Consider the following 21,174-nt stretch of genomic DNA (forward strand, 5'->3'; position numbering starts at 1 on the left):
TATTACCATCTCGGTTACCCGAGGCATGATATTCATAAGACAATAACGAAACAACTTTAAAAGTAAATAAAGTTTAAAGTGATTACATAGCAATTCCAAACTGATAAAAAGAAAATACAAGATCCTCGGACGGTCTCATCGCTAAAACTATCAAAACTATAAAACATCGTCGACACGTGGAAGACTTCTAACCGCCACGTGATGACTCATCCCGGCTATCCCATACGCGTCATATCATACCTGCTCAATAACCGCTCACCACCCCCGAATGGATCACCACAGTTTTTAAAACATTTAAACGGGTCAAGATACTAATCACACAACTCAATATATATCAACAATAAGATAAACAGATGACTTAACCATCACACACACAACCACACCAATTCCAACAATCTCAATCACCGATCGTCCACCGGACTACCGCCGCTGGGGGACCGCACTGCAAGTACCCACCAAATCCCCGCTCCACATAGTGAGCGATAACCCCTGTCCATTAATGTGCACATCCCTTCTGTGGCGGGTTCCATGTATAGGCGAAACTAGGGCGTGAAGCCACTCCCGCAAGTGACCCCACTCGGTACCGAGGCCACGCCTCGCGAACCATAGACAACGATCACAACCACAATCACAATACAATTACTATATCAAACAACCAAACACAACACATCAACCAATATCCCATTATGGGACTAATACTGAGTAGGAAATCCTACCTGGATCAGCAACACAATCAGACGGTCTCAACAGCTGTATCACAAATCCTTTTCTACGAATCCTCCTCCTAACATATAATCACATAATTACTAACAATCACAAAACTAACACAAAACCCCCAATCCCAAAATTAGGGTTTAACGAAACTTGACGAAATACTATAAAATTGGTATGTAGATCTTACCCTCGACGCAAGGATCACAAAGGTATAAAGAACGATGGAATCCAACCTCTCAAGCTCCGGGATTTGTCAACAACACGGATGAATGCGAAGAACGTAACTTGAATCTCCCTTTTAATTTTATTAGGTTTGTAAAAGTGTATTATGAAAGTGACGGAAAGATTTATATATTAATCCGTGTTATTAATAAAACCCGTCGAATTATCACCCGCTAACCGAGCTACTCGATCGAGTAGCTAAGGTACTCGATCGAGTGCCCCCTTACTCGATCGAGTATCCTAGTTACTCGATCGAGTACCCAAAGTCGAAACTATTTTAAAACGCAACTCACCCTTACTCGACGAGTAAGGCCTACTCGATAGAGTACCCAAAGACTCATAAATACGGAGTATTATAAACATAGCAGACTCTGCTACTGTTCCAGTTGATTTGCCTCGAACTTCCGTTCTGCCTTGACCTAGTTTAATTAGCTTACGTATTTAATTAACTATTAATCGTATTATCGCCAAATTCCTGTTCGCTTATTTGTTTATTTTGTTCTTTTTCAAATTATCCGTTTTGGAAGTATTTTCGACATAAATCAATTGAATCCATTGTAATTATTGTAATTTTCATTATTGTATTTTATTGTATTTCTTTTATTGTATCATTTGTATGCCTTCACATATAATTGAGCTTAAATCCCTACTTTGACATTTATTGTATGCTAAATTAATTGTTCACCGACTTAGTCTAATTCTTCACATGTTAGGATTAAAACTTGGATGTTGCATTGCATGCATATAATCGACAATACATCGAGTATAGATAACTTCCCTAATCATTAGTAGAGGCCGCTATCGAGGCGGGCGGGATTAGGTGTTCGATCAAAAGAGCTTCCTAATACGTACCCTCACCCCTTACTCCAGATCTCTGTGAACATCCGTGTTCATTGGCATCCACGAGAGTCATTCTAGACATAGAATGCTAAGGGTGACGAGTTCTTGGTGTTCATGTCACTACTTTGTGTCTTGACATGGCACGAGGTATTCGAACGGTTTCCAATTTTCCACAATAAATTGGTGGCGACTCCACAAATGCAAACGCTTGTTCCCAAGCGCCCCCGTGGCCCCATGTCCACAAGAGGGAGTTGGGTAGATGCGCTAAAAAACTCGAGGGCTGTGCGGTCGACGACGATGGTGATGAGCACAGGGAATGGGGCTGGCTGCTGAGAGGAGGGTGGTCAGGGTGGTGACTGGTGCGAGTGAGGGGGTCGGGGAAAGAGGCGGGTAGTTTGGGTTTTTTCCCTTTTTTTTAAATTTTTTTTAAGAGTAAGGGTAGAAATGAAATATAGAGAAAAAATACGTGGGATATAGTAAAATGATGCGTGGGATTTAGCAATTATCTCACATTGGGCTTAAAAAATGATTGTATCTCAACTAGCATAGATCCCGCGCTATGCGCGGTATATATAGAGTATTTATTTTTTAGGGTGATTTATAATGAAAAACTAATAGTAACGTTATGAAATGTGTACTTTTATAAAATAAATATTTTTTTTTACCATGAAATTAATGATTTCTTTATTTAAATAATTCTCCAATTGTTTTAACGAAATTTCTATTATCACAAAGTTAATGGTAAGTATGTGTCAAATTATTCTCTAAAATTAAAATTATACCATTTAATGAAAAATTTACAACGTGCGGTTTATAGTTTAACATCAAATTTAATTTATTTTGATGAAAAAATTATAACAATTAGTAAAGTTAATAGTTTAATAAAAAAGATAGTTTATAATTTTAATCTACACTAAATAGTTTAATAAAAAAGATAATAGTTTAAAGAAAGAATATTTTACTTGTTTCTTGAATTAGATAGATGCATTTGGAGGGAAATAAGAGAAATATTATTCTCTTAATAGTAAATAAAAAAGATTTTATTAGTAAATATAGATAGTGAATACAAATTAAATAGAAAATAAATATTATTTAGTATAACTCACTTGAGAAATGTAAGCGGAAATTTTTTGAGATATGTTATTCTTTTACTAGTATATAGGGGGATAGGGGATTAGGAAACTTGTAAGTTGTAATATTCCTCCATTATCTCCAAGTCAAATCTCCGTACTAGTGTTAGTAGTAGTCTGACTGAGCATCCAACAAACTCTAGCATACTCCCTCTCTCTCTTCCAACTAACTCAACCACCATGACCACCACTCGACTAACCATCACCGCCTTACCACCGCTCCCTTCTCTCTCCACCGATACTCGCCGGAACCCTAGCTTTCTCTCTCCTCTCACCGTCACAAAACGCATATCTCCGCCACTGCTCTCCGCCGCTGGAATCGTCTCTCTCCTCCCATCCAAACCTACCCTCCGCCGCGCTCCGCCGCCGTATCTCGCCGGAAAATATAGAGCTTTAGCTGCCGCCGGGGATGGCGGCGGCGGAGAGATAGAAACGCCGAGTTTCATTGAATTTGTAACGTCGGAAAGAGTGAAGGTTGTGATGATGCTTGGATTAGCTTTAGCTTTATGTAATGCTGATCGTGTTGTTATGTCCGTCGCTATTGTTCCGCTTTCTCTTACTAATAACTGGAGTCGTTCTTTCGCCGGCGTTGTTCAGGTCTATCTATCTATCTATCGATTTGCGTGTCGATTTCGTGTTCTTCATGTTTTACTGTTTATTAGAACTTCTGGAGGTTTTGCGTGTTTTATTGTGATTTTAGCTGTTTGTTGATGTATATTTGTTTGAGTACTATGCATGTGTACAAATCCTCGAAATTAGTAGAAGAAATTTCGTTAGGTTGACGGAATTTGATTCGTTGAGTGATTTCAATTGATACTTAGTGCATTTTTCAGATTTTGCTCTAGCTCTTCGAAATTAGTAGAAGAAATTTTGCTAGCTTGACGATTTTGTATCGTTGAATGATGCTTGTTGCATTTGTCAGATTAGCTTGTATAGGTGGTGTATAAATCTTCTAAATTAGTAGAAGATGATTTATTAGAATTTATGGAGGGTTTTTTTTCCTTGTATTTTAGTTGTTTGTTTTGTACCCCTATCCCGTCAATTGTTGTCCTTTGATTTTGGTACAAAGACCAAGGAAAGAGGAGAGGCCAGAGGGCCACTTACTAAATTACATGTGGACCAAGTTGAGTGTGAATGACCAAATTGTTCATCAAATGCATTTCTAATATAGAAAGGACAACAATTGACTGAGACACCCCAAAATGGAATATGACAACAAATGTCCGGGGACGGAGGGAGTATTGTTTGTTTGAGTACTATGCATGTGTACAAGGACTTGTTGTCATGTTATGGTTAGCGATTTAGCTATAGCTTGTGTAAGGTGTTGCTCGTCGAAATTACTAGAAGAAATTTCGTTAGGTTGAGGGAAATTGGATCATTGAGTGATTCTATGTATGCTTGGTGCATTTGTGAAATTTAACTTGTACAGGTCTTCGAAATTAGTTGGAGAGAATTTATTAGGTTGACGAATTTTAATTCATCGCGTTATTATACGTTTGATGCTTTGTGCATTTTGTTAGATTAGCTTGTATAGGATTTATGTTGATCTTCGATATTAGTAGAAGAGAATTTACTAGGTTGACGAAATTTGAATCGTTGAGTGATTATACGTTTGATGCTTGGCGCATTTTGTTAGATTATCTTGCATAGGTGTTGTACTAATCTTCAAAATTAGTAAAAAAAAAATTTGTTAGGTTGACAAATTTTGAATCGTTGAGTGATGTACGTTTGATGCTTGGTGCATTTTTGTCAGATTAGCTTGTATATGTGTTGTATTATCATGCTAATATGTTCCACTTTCTCTCTTGATTAGCTGGAGTCTTTCTTTTTGCCGTTGCTCAGGTGGAGTATCTTTCTGTCTATCTATTTGCTCGTCAATTTCATGCTCTTCTTACTGTTTTTTGTAGAACTCTGGATTTTTTTGGTGATTTCAACGATTTGTCGATGGCTATTTTGTTTGAGTAGTGTGCACGTGCGTGAGGACATGCTATCGTGCTAGTATTAGCGATGTAGCTAAAGCTTGTATTTGTGGTATAGTTGTATAGGTGTTGTGTTAATCTTCTAAATTAGTAGAAGAAAATTTATTAGGTTGAGGAAATTTGAATCATTGAGTGATTATAAATTTGATGTTTGGTGCATTTCGTATGATTTCATTAATTGTATTGATCTTCAGAGCAAGTGGAGAAAACAACTCATTAGGTTGACGAATTCTGAATTACTTGGTGATTATTCGGTTGATGTTTGGTGTATGTTGTAGATTTCATAATTGATTGGAGTTAGAGAGGTGTTTAATGGAGCTACTGACGGTCATTCGGGTGTTTTGAAATATTATTTGCTTGATTTATGGTGCATTTTGTTTGATCTTTATGCTATTTTTATTACTTTTTGCCGTTCTCTTTTTCGTATTTGGCATTTCGAAATTTCAAGTTGTCGCGTGTAATTTATGTTGATTGCAGACATCTAAATTGTTTGATCAGTTCTGTGATTCTAAGAGAGTCTGGTTTGAACTTTGAAGTAATTTCATAAGCTAGACTTCATACGATATTATAAATATTTCATCAAATTATTGATTATATATGCTTAATAAACTAGAACTTGAGTGATACTTGTTTGTTCTGTTACTGACCGAAGCTTCAGCTATGATGACAGTCATCTTTCCTGTGGGGCTACCTTGTGTCCCCTATTGCTGGTGGAGCTCTTGTTGATTACTATGGCGGGAAGACTGTGATGGGATGGGGTGTTGCTTTATGGTCACTTGCTACCTTTCTTACTCCGTGGGCAGCAGAGAAGTCTCTCTGGGCTCTGCTTTTCATGCGAGCTATGCTTGGTGTCGCAGAAGGTGTTGCTCTTCCTTCAATGAACAACATGATATCGAGGTACTAATGTATATCATGTTGAATAAAAACCATGTTATATTCTTCAGAGCATAACGTTGAGTCGAGAAGGGTGAAAAACTTATTGGCGTAGCGTCTTGATTGGATGCTTCACTATTGTTTTTATATAGTGATGATGAAACAGATTTCTGAGTTTCAGTTTTTGAAATTATTTGTCCTAGATGGTTTCCTCAGGTAGAACGAGCAAGAGCTGTTGGCCTAGCGATGGCTGGATTTCAACTTGGAAGTGCTATTGGTCTTGTACTGTCTCCAATTCTCATGTCTAGAGCTGGTGTGTTTGGTCCATTTGTGATATTTGGATTATCTGGATTTCTATGGGTTTTGGTATGGTTGTCTGCTACATCCAGTATTCCAGAGAGAAGCCCTCAGATATCTGCGTATGAACTGAAGTACATACTTGCACAGCGGCAAAAGATTCCCCAACCTAATGCCACCAGGAAGACATCAAAGGCTATGACAATCCCTCCTTTCAAACGGCTGCTGTCCAAGCTTCCTACGTGGTCGCTTATGGTAGCAAATGCTATGCATAGCTGGGTAATGATAGTTATTTTGATCTGCTAACCTTTATGTTCTGATCAGCAGTGCTGATATTATTACTTCAGAATTCAGAGGACAGCTAAACCATTTGTTTGTTTGTTTGTTTCTGATTAACGCTAAAGAAAACTTTTTTATGTGCAGGGGTTCTTTGTTATACTTTCATGGATGCCCTTGTATTTTAACAGTGTAAGACCAATTCACAGCCTGATTATTTATCGTATAATGTAGTCATTTTTCTGAAAAGGTGTATGCCTTGTTGAATAATCGATTAAACATGTAATGCAGGTATACCATGTTGATCTTAGACAAGCAGCATGGTTTAGTGCTGTTCCATGGACTATGATGGCTCTTGTGGGATATTTTGGAGGCGCTTGCTCCGACATTTTGATCCAGCGTGGTCTAAGTATCACTTTGACTAGAAAAATCATGCAGGTTTGCAGCTATTTTTCTCGATGGAATCCTCACTTCTTCTGTAGCTTAATGGACAGCTTGCTTCCTGTCTTCTTTTTCTCTTTTTTTCCCCCCGCTAGAGAATTCATTTTTTAACATACATACCATGAGTACTGCTCATTAATAATAATACATAAAAGTTTTTAACTCTTTCTTCAAACAATCAAATTCTAAAAAGTTGGTAGACTTCGGCCTGATAGCCACCTAAAGTGACTCGCAGTAGGTGATCATTCACTGTCTAAACTAGAACGTCTTTTTTATATGCAGTCCATAGGATTCTTTGGTCCTGCCATTGCTCTTTTTGGACTAACAACTGCTAAAAGCCCGACTATCGCTTCTGCCTGGCTTACATTAGCTGTTGGGCTAAAGGCCTTCAGTCATTCTGGTTTTCTTGTAAATATTCAGGTTTGTGTTTTCTAAAGCCCTATATAACTACTGGCATTTAGTTTCTTAAGCTTGAGTTCCACATAACTCTTTCTTCTCTCTTCTTTTGATGCTAGGAAATCGCACCACAATATACTGGTGTCTTACATGGTAATTGGGATTTTGTTTGTTGTTTTACCTAATTGTGTAGTTTACAATTTTGTTTTGAAGCTTTAAGTGTTGGTTAGCACGTTATGACTTCAGTTAATATTTGTATTTCTACAGGCTTGGCCAACACAGCTGGAACTTTTGCTGCCATTCTAGGAACAGTAGGAGCTGGATATTTTGTTGAACTTGTAGGTTCGTTCAAAGGATTTCTGTGGCTTACGTCTTTCTTGTACATCGTTGCTGCTTTATTCTGGAATCAATTTTCAACCGGGGAGCAAGTAAATTTTGATGAAGCTGGTAGGTATCGGCCCTCTATTTCACGATGTCTTAAAAATGCTTTCGCGTTAGTGTTCCTGTTTATGTAGACATAGGCAACCCCTTCTCCCCTGTTTCCACTAGAACTAGCTTTGTGCCGTTGTCATTATGATTTGGCTCATTCACAACATTGTTTGGCGATTTTTGAAGGTGTTCTGTGTTTAGTACTTCTAGGGTGTGTTTGGATTAGGGGATTTGGAGGGAAAGAAAGGGGAGGGAATTGGAGGGATGAGAAATCCATTGTTTGGTTAGCAAAGTGAAGGTAGAGGGATTTGGAAGGGAAGGAAAATGGACCCCTTCTTTTCCCTCTTACAAGGCAAAATTTCCCCCCTCCAACATAGGAAAGATTTGGAGGGAAAATCACCTCCCCCATTCCCTCCTCCCCTTCCCTTCCCTCCCTTTTCCCCCACTTTTGCTATCCAAACACACCCCCTAAAGTTTTATTTATCATCATGTGAACCTTATTAACAAAAAATGGTTAAGCTATGCATTTCGCTCATTCCTTAGGTTCACCTTTTTTTTTCACAGTTTCGTACATATTTGATTTGCAGATTCCTGAAGCCGATTAGTAGCCTTGTTGCCAGCTAGGTGTAGATATTATGGCGTACGTTGGAAATGTAAGTGGCAGAGAGAGTTGGAGGGACGAAGAAATTGGATCTCTCACAATTTTTCTCATCATATCATAGAAATATTACAAGTGCGTTTATAGGCTGTAAATATTAAAATGTAGTACATGTATAGGAAACAATTGTGTTCTAGGAAATTTTCAAACCTTTTTGACTGTAATTTTTGGACGCAAAGAGGACCGTCAACAAAGAGACTTTTGTATGTGTTGGATTTTTGGGTCAGCTTGATATGGTCTGCTAGTAATGTGGCCCGCGGAAAATCGGAAATGTGTAACAAACATTTCCTTGCAGGTAAAAGAGTGTGTGATGCACATACATCTTAGAATATCTTCGACTTAAGAATACACCTGCTATAGCTGTCTCTCGTGGCTTAAATGGACTTTTAAATTATGGTTGATTGATTCTTCTTATCTTGGTTGCTAAACATATTGTGCACTGAATTCGCTCCTGGGTGAAACGGACTTCTAATTATCGCTGATTAGGTCTTCTTATTTTGACACACTCTGAACTGAATGCATCCTATTACGTCTTATCCAACAAGCTGGAGACTTCAACTTGTTCATGCTGATAGAAAAGCTTTGAGCCTTCAGAAAAACAGGTATTTTCTTCATACACTTGAAGCTGCTTTAAGGAAAATCACTGTTGTTTTTTAGCTTTTACAGCTTTTGCGTCCAAGTCGGCAGATGCCTTTCCGGAAGGGGAGTCCTGCATCTTAAACGAGTAAAATTACTCCCTACATCCCGTTCATATCATTCTCATTTGACTTTGGTGGTCAAATAATGCTGACTTTGACCTATGTATTCTCATAATAAATAGTGGTCACCACTATCTAAATTTTTTAATGTGAAAGTAGTATTTTGATAAATCAAACCTGCAAATTTTACATGGTGTCTCTAGTTCTCTGCACATATTTGGAAAATTTGATAGTCATGACATTGGTTGGCCACTAACGTCAAATGAATACGTTGAATTTGGAATGAAGTAATTTTGATTGATAAGACTGTCACTTCAAAGACGTTTACCAAATATAAAATGCAATGCAGGTAATCAAGAATTTTGGGCTCGAGTTTGTTGAAAGATAGGACATTGCAATTGATCGAGCTCATGCAGCCATACTCCGTAGTTATTGATGGTATGTTCTTTTCAACCTCCCTAACTAACAAAACTTGCAAATTGGTACATCATGTTAGTTGTTTATATTCAGCTGTGTGAAGAAAAGAGAGGGTTGAGTAAAGATTAAGTAAAACTATATCATTTATATGCTGTGAATCTGTGATATCTACTCTCATCTCTGTATCATATTAATGTTCATTTATGGGTCGTGTTAATTACTCGTATATATTTAGTGGGTTGGTCTCACAAGTAAGAACGTTTTACCGACTCCTTTACTTTATATTGTCCCATGTATACTTTCTCCATTTAACTAGATGAGTGAATGCTGTGTTCAGTGCTGGTATCAGAATGTGTTCAGTCCTGTTTTCAGAATTCTTCAGTGATAAATTTGCATTCATTCTGGAAGTTTAATATCATTGCTTCACATGACAATTATTAGTTCGGAACATGCTTCACATGACAATATACATGAGACCTATATACTCATGAGTGATATGACTCGTATCACTAATGGAGTAAACACACATTCTCAGCATAAGCTCTTGCTCTTCTCTTAGTTCTCTGTAAGTCTAATGTTACCCAACTGTCACATGAGACCGTTTCAAGACCTCACAGTTTTACGCTCACATGCTTATGTAGATTTGACACGTTCCTACATTTTCTCGAAACTAGACGAGGAATTTGTTTTTTTTTTTAATTTTTGAACAAAATGTGATCAAAAGATAACTAATCATCACGTTTATGCAGGCACCTTGAATAAACCAAGAGAAGGCATACCCGCATGCCAGATTGCCAGTAACCTAGCAATGAACCGAGAAGATTCTAGAACTTTCCCGGGAGTTTATTGCGGCATTTCGACTGTCTTGACTCCTGACCGTCCATGAAGGATTGCATTGAAGCATAGTAGGCACAGAAGTTACAAAGAATTTCCGATGTACCTCATTTTGTTCCCTTGCTAAGCGAGAGCCTTATAGAGCCTGGCCTGGTAATATCAGGAGTCAGGACAACTTTGAGGTTCATGTTCCGCACCTCTCTATCTGTCAGTTTTATTCCTCTCTTTTACTCCCTTTTTTATGCTTTTAAACTTCAACAAACGCAGAACTATAAATAGAATTCAAAACTTCACTTTTAAGACTAATCGATTTTTTCTGGTGTCAAATGAGTCATAAAGCCAGAACAATATAAGGGAGAAGGGGATTCAAACACGTGACCTATTGTCATAATACCTCGGTCTTAACCACTAGGGTAAGACGCCTTCGGTAACAATCTTTTTCCTTTGTTATGTGGATGCACATGTCATCCCCACATTGATGATGTTTAATGTGAACTTTTGAGTTACTCTGAGTCTTTGCCTTCATTCTCACAATAGCTCAGGCAAGATGTTGGCAGTTGTTGTAATCAACTCTATTCGACTTTTTTACGTTTTTAGTTGATCATTTTTCCTGTATTTTGTGCCATAAATTATTGATAATTGTATTTAAGAAATTATTGATAGTACAGTGGCATACACTGATTATCCGGGGCAGCATCCATGGACATTTGACTCGACATGATGCTCACCAGTTTAATTGGAGGTTTCGAGTTGCGATCCCAACTTTTGCTACGAATTTTCAATCCATGATGGTAAATTTTGCGTTCTATATAGATTTACTTGACTCAAAACGGAATATAAAATGTGTCGAATTTGATTATTGTTATTGATATTGCAGAATCTTTTCACAAGTCTACCGGTAAAAAAGCATCTTGATTGTTGATGGCTGAGACTTGAGAGTTGCATGTATTTTGCGTGAGTTTGTCATAAAATTGTCAATTTTCCAAGTTGAAGGAAGAAGACGAGAATCAGCTGAATCTATACAGGGTACAGTACACCTCTTCCATTAATTGTTTTGGGATCCACAAGATAAGCTAAAATATCGTAAGGCGTGCCCTTCTAAAGCTGCCACGTGTACTCCAAAAGATATCATCTCATCATCAATTTCAACATTTCCCATACTTTGGTAGAATAGTACTCTTGTAGGTGGTACTAGCCTCTCTCCGGCCTGCTCTTATTTTAATCGGAAGAGAGTTGTGAGAGGTCTTTTTGAAAGGACAATGTACAATGAGATTTTGTTAACTGGTTCAATTAGTCTTGCTGAAGACGGGTCGGAGCAAGTGACAGATAATGCCACTCACAAAACGAATAGGGGGGACAAGGTGGGGACACCCCCATGTGCTTCCCTCTCTCCTCTATTTGGGTCATTTGTGAGGAAAATTGGTATCCGTCACTCCAAAGTGACGGATACGTGCCGTCACAAATGAGATTTTGTGTAACTGGTTTGGTCTTGTTTAAAACTGTCTTAATTTAAAAAACATTTTACAACCACTTTTTATTTTCTACTTTATTTTAGTCGGGTATGACTTATGACTTATGAGAGCCATTAGGACTGTTTAAACAACAAATAGTGCCTAGCACCAAAAAAAAAAAAAACAAATAGTGCCTAAACCCAATTTGATTCTTTAATTCTCTTAACACATTCTTAAAACAAAGGGAAGCTTAATTCTTTAATTCTCTTTTTTTGTGTTATGCGCACGAAGGACATAAATTTGATTCCAGTTACCCTTTAATTTGTTGGTCTTCCAAAGTTCAAATCCAAAAACTTTGGGGCAAGTTTGAGCTTAAAATTAGCTCTTTTAAACTCGATTAAACCACATCGATTCCACTCCCATTTACCTTTGAGTAAGCGATATAACTTAAATAATTCAACATGCAGTAAGTATATTATGGTAAAATAGTGAGTATCCATTCTTAATTTAAATGACATTCCTTAAGGTGAACTAAAAATCTCACTTGAAAAATCAATTTTATAGTTTAAGACGGGTCAAATAACTACCATTTTCATAGTTAAGACAAAAACAAAATGCTTAGATATTAGCAAAAAAATTGTCTTTAATGCAAGTGACATGTATTTAATCCCGTTTTAATCTTGACAATGATTCTTCTTAAGAGAGACTTATTTAGGCATCGTTTGGTTGCCATTAGAAATGTGGAGGAATTCAAAAATCCTATGAATTGGAAAAAATAGAGATGTTTAGTTACCCAAAATCCCATGATTTACATTTTCTAGGAATTGCAAACTCCTCCGTAATGGAGGAGTTTGATTACCTAGCTCCAGGGGTGGAGGAGTTTGATTACCTAGCTGGGCTAGCTCCCCCTGGGTAGTTTGAAATTTCTGTGTCCATTCAATTCTTACATGTCAACCAAAAGTCTTTGTGTTTTTGAAATTAACGAGAGATTAATTCTGCTATGACAACCAAACGACACCTTATGCTCCGTAGAACAGTAGGAGTATGTATTGAATTTGTATGCTTTATACAATCATTTTTCGTCTTTTTTCCTTTCATCTCGCATATTCTTTTTCTCTCACTCTCCTCTTTTTCTGTCGTAATCACTAAATATCTTTGCTAATTTTATATTTTTTCACAAATCCTATAATGCAAATAATTTTTAACGGTCCATTTTTATTTATGCTGTTATAGTATTATCAATTATCATTATTACTATATTAAGTGCTGGAGATCTTCTCTCAGTTCTACTTCCATTTCATATTCCAAAAAAGTATGATACTTTTCTCTTTAGTTACTCTCACTAATTTCCTGCTTATTTTAGTTCATGGATTTTGTGCTCCAATGAAACGGATATATCCGTTTTAATCTTAAAAACTTTTTATTAGTCCATACGATCTTGGCTTAAACAAGATTTTGTATTATGCTGCATGGTTGCTTGTTAAGTGGTTAAAGTTCATTTTAGTTTTTTTTGAGGAATTTTCTTCCATAAAATTCTACTGCTCATAATTAAGTTCATATATTTTTCTGCTTGATTTATTATTGTGTTTGTGCTTTCCTCGATTTCTATTTGATTTAACTGAAATTGGGAGATTCTGTTATTATGCAATGTGTGTATTGCATAATGTTGAATTTTCCTTCTTTTTTTTTGTTTAATGGGAGCCACGAGGGCGAATATGATGATGATGGGATTTGAACACAAGGTCGTTAAGTACCACCCTCATGGCTTGTGAGTCTTGTGAAGAAGTGTGTAAATTCAATCAAATAGTAAATTTTTGTTACTGAGATCAGTTTTAGACAGAATTGAGGTTTAATTTTGGGGCTTTTGATTGACATTGCATTGCAATCGATTGTGAGTGCCGTCATAACTTGTGACCATCACAAGTAAGTATTTGTGTTAATTACAGCAAGTCTTGCTTGTGACCGTCTGTCCGTCTTATGATAAGACCGTATGTGTGTGCTCGAGTTATACGGAGTAATGGAGTATTGTTTTTGTTTTGATTTGTGTATGATAAGTTTTAGTTTGTGGCTGCCAATTTTTGTCATTAAGCTAAAAAAATAAAGCTTTATATTGTTTATGTTGATAGACTAAGATGAGATTCCATTATATACGGGTCTAGCAGGAGAGACAATCTACCCTATATGCCTGGAGTACAAAAGAAGTAGACTTTGGGTTATAGTGGTCAACACGCTCGTTTTGGGACACTCATATGTGGGTAAACATATCATAATACGAGGTTTAAATTTTTTGTCTATTTTATGAGTGTGCCATTGAGACTGACATGCTAGTGTTTTGTGGCTGAAATAGCAAAATTGACTGGAAATTTTGAAGGTTTACTGTTATTGCTTGAGTATTATTGTTAGAATGGTTGTTTGATCTTTGATAACATGTTTGGTGTTTTTTGGTTTATATATATAGATTAAAAGAGCTTTTGACTGCTGTCAATGGGAACTGAGAAGACGGTGAATGGTGTACAGAAGCATGGAATTGCTTCAAAAATTCCAGCTGAGGCACATCCACTGTCCGAAGAACCAACTGAGATAGCGTCCAATATCAACTATCATGCCAAATTCACCCCTCATTTTTCCCCTTTGAAGTTTGAGCCTGAGCAGGCGTTCTATGCCACTGCTGAGAGTGTTCGTGATCGTCTAACTCAGGTACCGATTCCAACAATCATGGAATCTTGTTACCTTTTATTGTCAGCAGGTAGAAGTTATATTAACTAGTTGGCATTTAGGATTGTTCCTAGCATATATGAAGTACAGTGCCTTATGCGCCTATATTTTGCCTTATGTGTCCTTAGAAAGACTTAATTTCATGGTATATTGGTATGTCGTGATGTGAATATTTTTGCGAGTTCAATATCGCATAGGTTGTGATTTCTTGATTCTTTATTTGTTGACTTGTTTTTACACTACTCTCTCTTGATAAGATGAAGGGTTAGCGTTTATTAGGCTTTGCAGCCTTTGCTGTAGGGAATTGTCAAGACATATAATAGGCTAACTAATTGTCTGTATATTATTTGAATCATTTTGTTGCAGCAATGGAACGAGACCTATGCTCACTTTCACAAGACTGATCCAAAACAGACATACTACTTGTCTATGGAGTATCTGCAAGGACGAGCTCTGACAAATGCTATTGGGAACTTGAACATTCAAGATGCTTATGCTGATGCGTTGAATAAGCTTGGCCATCAGCTTGAGGAGATTGTCGAACAGGTATGACTTTTTTTTTTAACAGATTTCATTATGATTAAAGATTCTTGCCAAGAGCAGTTACCTCGTTTCTGTAGACTCTATTTCCATTTCACTTGTGATCAAATGTTTCCGTTTTCAATAGGGCTAAAACCCGTTATTCTTTAGTATGATAATCTCAATAATAATGGCTCACTGAACTGGTGGCGCTTCTTTTTACGGTGTAGTAACAGTCATTGGTGCAATTTTTGACGTAGTTTTTATTTTTGGGTATAAGCAAGATACAATCTCTGTGTACTCTTAATACAAGGGTAAGGCTAACGGTGCCCATATCTCACACCCCCTTGCCCTTCACCTTGGCCCTTGAGAAACTACGTAACATTGTTGTTGTACTCCTGAAACCTGTAAAATGCCAAGTCTCGGACACTTGGCTCATCGCTTTCTAGCTGTTGTCTACTTGTCTGTGTGCGTTATGGTGCCGGCATTACTCCTAATAATACTAAGGAGAATATGGTCTATTAATGTGTTGTATGATGATTTGTGTAATTGGTAGTTGTCAACCGCACATGCTGAATTGCTGAGTTGGTGTCAATACAATTGTTGTAGGAAAAAGATGCAGCTCTTGGAAATGGTGGCTTAGGGAGGCTTGCATCGTGCTTTCTGGATTCCATGGCTACACTGAATCTCCCAGCATGGGGATATGGTTTGAGATACAGACATGGTCTTTTCAAGCAGATAATTACCAAAGAGGGCCAACAAGAACTTGCTGAAGATTGGCTTGAGGTATTAGCTAATTTTGCCTTCCTGCATATTAATTAATATGGAACTATTTTAAGGAGCCCTATTACTTACATATTTTCACATTTCTTCCGTTAGACTTACATAGAATCTTTTGAAATTCCACAGAAGTTCAGTCCTTGGGAAATTGTCAGGCATGATGTTGTATATCCTGTGAGATTTTTCGGTCATGTTGAGGTCAATCCTGATGGATCGTAAGTATTCCTTATAAAGATTTACTAGTCTATCACATCATCAGCAAATGGAGTGCTTTGATACTTAAATGTGACCTACATATCCCTCTACAGCTTGAGCATTTTTTTATGTGTATCTCAGGCGGAAATGGGTAGATGGCGAGGTTTTTCAAGCTCTGGCCTATGATGTCCCTATCCCAGGATACAAGACCAAGAACACTATAAGTCTTCGCCTTTGGGAAGCAAAAGCTTCTGCTGCGGACTTTGATCTTTTCCAGTTTAACGATGGGCAATATGAATCTTCTCTGCAACTCCATTCCAGAGCTCAGCAAGTGAGCATCAAGATTTACTTACTTTGAGATAGTTGGACTGATCTACATGTTTCTTTAATATTTCTTTTTTGTCTACTTCCAGATCTGTGCCGTTTTGTATCCAGGAGATGCTACAGAAGGTGGAAAGCTGTTGCGTCTCAAGCAGCAATTCTTTTTATGCAGTGCTTCACTACAGGTTACCCCTTCTTTCCTCGTTGATTTGTTCATGCTAATGTGTTACTGCCTTTGATTTGTCACCACCATAGATAATTGTAACCTTAGGGGAACGACATGGAGTGGAAATATTTATAAACAAAAATCATTGGACTTTGTAAATTTGGGTAATTATCCGTTACTCTGTTACGTTCCAGAATAAATAGAGTTCGTACTGTCATACATTTTCAAGGAAGAGTATATTTCGAAAGCTATGAACTGAAAGCAGGGTTTTTATCTGAAACTTTGTTTGATATCACTTTATCTAGGTCACTCCAACTATTCATATTACTTTGCATACCCATGTGCGACAGTGCGACACACAACAGTAAACATTGAGATAGGTATAATAACATTTGGGCACTTCATTTTGAGCCAAGAACACGGAACTTTTTATTAAATAGCCTAGTTTGCTCTAGTTGGACAACACACACCCTAATTGGACACTTCTATCCGAGTTTGAGGAACATTAGCAGAGTATAGAGATGCTGCACTGTCACTCTTAGTCTCTGATGCCGTCTCTTCTTGTGGTTCATGTGCATGAGTTAGGAGGTCTTATGTAAGAAATAATAAACAATGGACTAAATTACTAATAAAAAGTCATACTTATGAACTGTTCTTGTTAATTTCTACACCATCGTCACCACGCATGAGATGGAGAGTACATATAGATTGTTTGTCATGTTGTCAGTCTAACAAGCTTGCTTCACGTATTGCAGGATATCATTAGCAGATTCAAAGAGAGGAAAGATGGAGAAGGACCAAGGTCATGGTCTGAATTTCCTAGCAAAGTAGCTGTTCAACTTAATGATACTCACCCCACTCTCGCGATTCCAGAACTTATGCGTTTGCTCATGGATGATGAGAGTCTTGGCTGGGATGAAGCTTGGGGTGTAACAACCAGGTAGGTGTAGCTTACTCGGGTTGATTTCCCTATATCTAAATTAAGTGTTCCATGATGACAACTGACAAGTGTGTGACTAAAAACAGGGCAATTGCATACACAAACCACACTGTTCTGCCTGAAGCTTTGGAGAAGTGGTCTCAATCTGTAATGTGGAAGCTTCTCCCGCGTCATATGGAAATTATAGCCGAAATTGACAAGCGGGTAGGTCTGCTTATAGCTGAAATTTATTCATGTTTTTGCAATTTTGTGGAAAAGGTCTGCAATATATTGAACTCTATTTTTTCTTTGCAGTTTGTGGAGATGATACGTTCAACACGACCTGATCTAGAAGACAAAGTCAATTCTTTGTGTATCTTGGATGATAATCCCCAGAAGCCTGTAGTACGCATGGCAAATTTATGTGTGGTGTCTGCTCACACGGTGAGCTTTGTTTTATGCAAATATAACAAACATCAAGGGGAAAAGGTTTCCACTATATTTTTATGATTTTTAATCTTTCTACTGTTTACGTCCAATCTCTGCAGGTAAATGGTGTCGCTCAGCTACACAGTGACATCTTAAAGGCGGAGTTGTTTGCTGATTATGTCTCTATATGGCCCACCAAGTTTCAGAACAAGACCAATGGTATTACTCCTCGCCGCTGGCTCAAGTTTTGCAGTCCAGAGCTCAGTGACATTATCACAAAATGGCTGAAAACAGATGAGTGGATTACCAATCTTGATCTGCTGGTTAATTTACGCAAAGTAAGCACAGCTAAACTGTTTTTGTTTTGTTTAATAATAGCTAAATTGTGTTGCTTATACCAACCTTAACTGCATAAAAATTTTTACCCTAAAAGTACTTATATTGGTTAATAGTTTGCTGATGATGAAGACCTCCAAGCAGAGTGGAGTTCTGCTAAAATGGCGAACAAACAGCGTTTAGCGCAATACATACTTCAAGTGACAGGCGTAAGCATTGATCCTAATAGCCTTTTCGACATACAAGTCAAGAGAATTCATGAATACAAAAGGCAGCTTCTAAACATTCTGGGTGCAGTTTACCGGTACAAGAAATTGAAGGTATGGAGTCTTCTTCTTTCTTAGACAGTAAAAAGTTTAATTCTTGTAATTAAGTCTTCAACACCTTTTTCTAATCTAAAAATGGTTCATATCATATCATATCATATCAACGATGAACAATCAAACCCCAATCTTTTTCTTTCACATAGAGAGTTAATGTAGCCGGGACAATGTTTACCACGCTTCACTCAAAAACTTACCATTTGCCAGTTACACTTGAAAGTTTGAACTAACCAAGTAACTATTATCAGAGTTAAGCATATGCTCTAGCGTGCTATGACATAAAATTGCTTTAACAGGAGATGAAGCCAGAGGAGAGGAGTAAAACAACACCTAGGACTATCATGATCGGTGGAAAGGCTTTTGCGACATATACAAATGCCAAAAGAATTGTGAAATTGGTTAATGATGTTGGGTCTGTTGTTAACACTGATCCGGAAGTCAACAATTATCTCAAGGTATTAACATTCAATCTTTTACCGCTTTGGAAAATCATGTAAAGGATCTCAATTTGTATCATGTTCTATAGCATGAATTCTTTGTAGTACATTCTTTCTTAAATTAACATTGATTGCATAACATTTAGGAATTATTGATCATTTTAACATGGATTATGTTTAATAAAATGCTTGAAGTAGTATATGCAAATCAAATTAGTTTCGCCTTTCATGCTTTTTGGAAGACAAGTAGCTACTTGAAAATGTAAAAGAACTATTGTATAAGTAGAGCCAAAATTAATTCAGAGAGGTGTTTAAATGTGTTCCATTGGAATTAAGATCTTTAAGGTGGACCCCTCCCCTTGTTCTTATCGCGTTATAGTCAAGCTTAGGATAATGAAAATGCAAGACAAGTAATAATTCAGGAAAAGTAGGATTTTGATTCTTGAGTTCTAAATGCTTTTCTACGTTTTTCTACGTTTCAGTGCTCTCTCAGTGATTTCACTTTTATTCTTATTTTGGGAACCATTCAGGTTGTATTTGTTCCAAACTACAATGTCTCTGTGGCCGAGATGCTTATTCCCGGAAGTGAGTTATCACAGCATATCAGCACTGCTGGCATGGAAGCCAGTGGAACTAGTAACATGAAGTTTGCCCTTAATGGATGCCTTATAATAGGAACACTGGATGGGGCTAATGTTGAAATCAGGGAGGAAATCGGGGAGGATAATTTCTTCCTGTTTGGTGCCACCGCAGATCAAGTACCACAACTCCGCAAGGATAGAGAGAATGGACTGGTATAGTCTCATGTTTAACACCTTTACTTGACAAAATTGCATAAGCATTGTTGTATAATTGCATGTTATTTATCCAAATACCCTGTAAATGCCGGTTGCAAAAAAATTCTGTATAGGAGTGCAGTTCTACCATAGAGTATGACTTGAATAAAACTCACTTCCGGAAGAGTTTTTGGCTGGGTTTATCTTTGAGCTTTGGTTATAACATCAGTGCGAGACATCGGACATTCATTCTTCGGAAATGAGTGCATGAAAATAAAAACACACATTGCTCATTAGTCTGATCATAGAGTTTCCTGCACTTTTACATTTTTTTTTTTTGAGTCAGTCCCACTTATATTTTGTTCATATGTTAATTCAAAATACTTGACCCGACTCTTTTTTTCACTAAATGTAAATTTGATATTGACGGTGCAGTTTAAACCGGATCCACGTTATGAGGAGGCTAAACAATTCATAAGATCTGGAGCATTTGGAAGCTATGATTATGAACCTCTTCTGGACTCTCTTGAAGGCAATTCTGGCTATGGCCGTGGGGATTATTTCCTGGTTGGTCATGATTTTCCAAGTTACATTGATATGCAGGCTAAAGTTGATGAAGCGTACAAGTAAGATTCATTAACCACTGTATTTACTATTTAGTTACAATTTTGAGACACTGAATCGCCATTTTCCCCTCATTTACGACACCACTTGTAGGGTGCATCTTGAAACTCTCAAGTCCGATCTGCCTGCGAACAGATTTGCTAATATATTAGATTGGTTTGCAGGGATAAAAAGAAGTGGCTCAAGATGTCTATACTAAGCACTGCTGGGAGTGGCAAATTCAGCAGCGACAGGACGATTGCTCAATATGCAAAGGAGATCTGGAACATAGAACAATGCCCTGTACCATAAGGGATGAAGTATAACTTCGTTCATGTAAGTCCTCTTGGTCTTCTTACATACTTAGCTTGTCATCTTCACATAAAATAAAACTGCCAATATTTACTGAGATACACAAATTCTTTGGTAAAGCCGCCTTATAGCTTTATTATAAAACTATAGGAGTATATTTTTTCATCGGAGTATATTTAGTAATGGTGACTACAATTTATATCATTTAATGGGTGGTTTTTTACGGTGCTGGGAAACCGCCTTCCAGGAGATGTACTGATTGAGATATTACATCTCATTGTAGGTATGACATTGTTGGAGATGTAAGCTGCTAACCTGCAGCGGAGATACAACTGTGCAAGTATGCCTAAGGGGTTGTAGAAGAACCTCAGTTATAGTACTCACACGAAAAATTAGACGATATGGCTAGTCATTATCAAAGGCAAGACCATATATCTATCGATGGGGGTACTTATATAAGTTCGTTTTCCTACTCTGATATTCTGTTAATTCTTCTTTTCTTATATACTCGGTAATAAATAAGTTGTAAGGATGGTAATATTGGTTGCTAATGGGTTTGCAACACATAAAGCACCTAGCTTTATAAGGCAGTGGTAAATTGTGTTGTGTCTTGGCTCTTATTCATTCAACTGATTGTTTTGTGCTTGCGGAATTTGAACCATGGTACGAGTAGCCGAGTAGGTCAAGC

At 37.3% G+C, this 21,174-nt stretch overlaps 2 protein-coding genes and 1 long non-coding RNA gene across 6 annotated transcripts; all 3 read left to right on the forward strand.

Moving 5' to 3' along the window:
• Positions 1-2,873: 2,873 nt before the first annotated feature.
• On the forward strand, positions 2,874-8,461 carry LOC141622913 (putative anion transporter 4, chloroplastic). 2 transcript variants are annotated; one of them, XM_074438939.1, is made up of 9 exons: positions 2,874-3,503; positions 5,556-5,782; positions 5,962-6,334; positions 6,479-6,523; positions 6,623-6,769; positions 7,055-7,192; positions 7,288-7,321; positions 7,436-7,615; positions 8,185-8,461. In XM_074438939.1, exons 1-9 carry the CDS (start codon positions 3,087-3,089, stop codon positions 8,190-8,192), a joined length of 1,569 nt encoding a protein of 522 aa, XP_074295040.1. In that variant the 5' UTR covers positions 2,874-3,086; the 3' UTR covers positions 8,193-8,461. The 2 variants fall into 2 exon arrangements, with proteins under 2 accessions (XP_074295040.1, XP_074295041.1); XM_074438940.1 differs by having other exon boundaries at positions 3,375-3,503; positions 5,975-6,334.
• Positions 8,462-8,771: 310 nt separating this feature from the next.
• On the forward strand, positions 8,772-11,230 carry LOC141622914 (uncharacterized). Its single transcript, XR_012533139.1, has 5 exons — positions 8,772-8,857; positions 9,303-9,391; positions 10,120-10,386; positions 10,873-10,995; positions 11,082-11,230. It is a non-coding gene; the product is annotated as an uncharacterized LOC141622914 (long non-coding RNA).
• Positions 11,231-12,688: 1,458 nt separating this feature from the next.
• On the forward strand, positions 12,689-21,084 carry LOC141622911 (alpha-glucan phosphorylase 2, cytosolic). Of its 3 annotated transcripts, none has more exons than XM_074438936.1 (17): positions 12,689-12,967; positions 14,114-14,352; positions 14,737-14,916; positions 15,499-15,675; positions 15,799-15,884; positions 16,006-16,195; positions 16,278-16,370; positions 17,107-17,291; positions 17,378-17,495; positions 17,586-17,714; positions 17,819-18,037; positions 18,152-18,355; positions 18,655-18,813; positions 19,326-19,589; positions 20,007-20,197; positions 20,360-20,510; positions 20,770-21,084. In XM_074438936.1, exons 2-16 carry the CDS (start codon positions 14,140-14,142, stop codon positions 20,484-20,486), a joined length of 2,535 nt encoding a protein of 844 aa, XP_074295037.1. In that variant the 5' UTR covers positions 12,689-12,967; positions 14,114-14,139; the 3' UTR covers positions 20,487-20,510; positions 20,770-21,084. The 3 variants fall into 3 exon arrangements, with proteins under 3 accessions (XP_074295037.1, XP_074295039.1, XP_074295038.1); XM_074438938.1 differs by lacking the exon at positions 12,689-12,967 and adding an exon at positions 13,888-13,906; XM_074438937.1 differs by lacking the exon at positions 12,689-12,967 and adding an exon at positions 13,944-14,026.
• Positions 21,085-21,174: the final 90 nt, after the last annotated feature.

This window comes from Silene latifolia, chromosome X, assembly GCF_048544455.1.
Source record: "Silene latifolia isolate original U9 population chromosome X, ASM4854445v1, whole genome shotgun sequence".
NCBI classification, from domain to species: Eukaryota; Viridiplantae; Streptophyta; class Magnoliopsida; order Caryophyllales; family Caryophyllaceae; genus Silene; species Silene latifolia.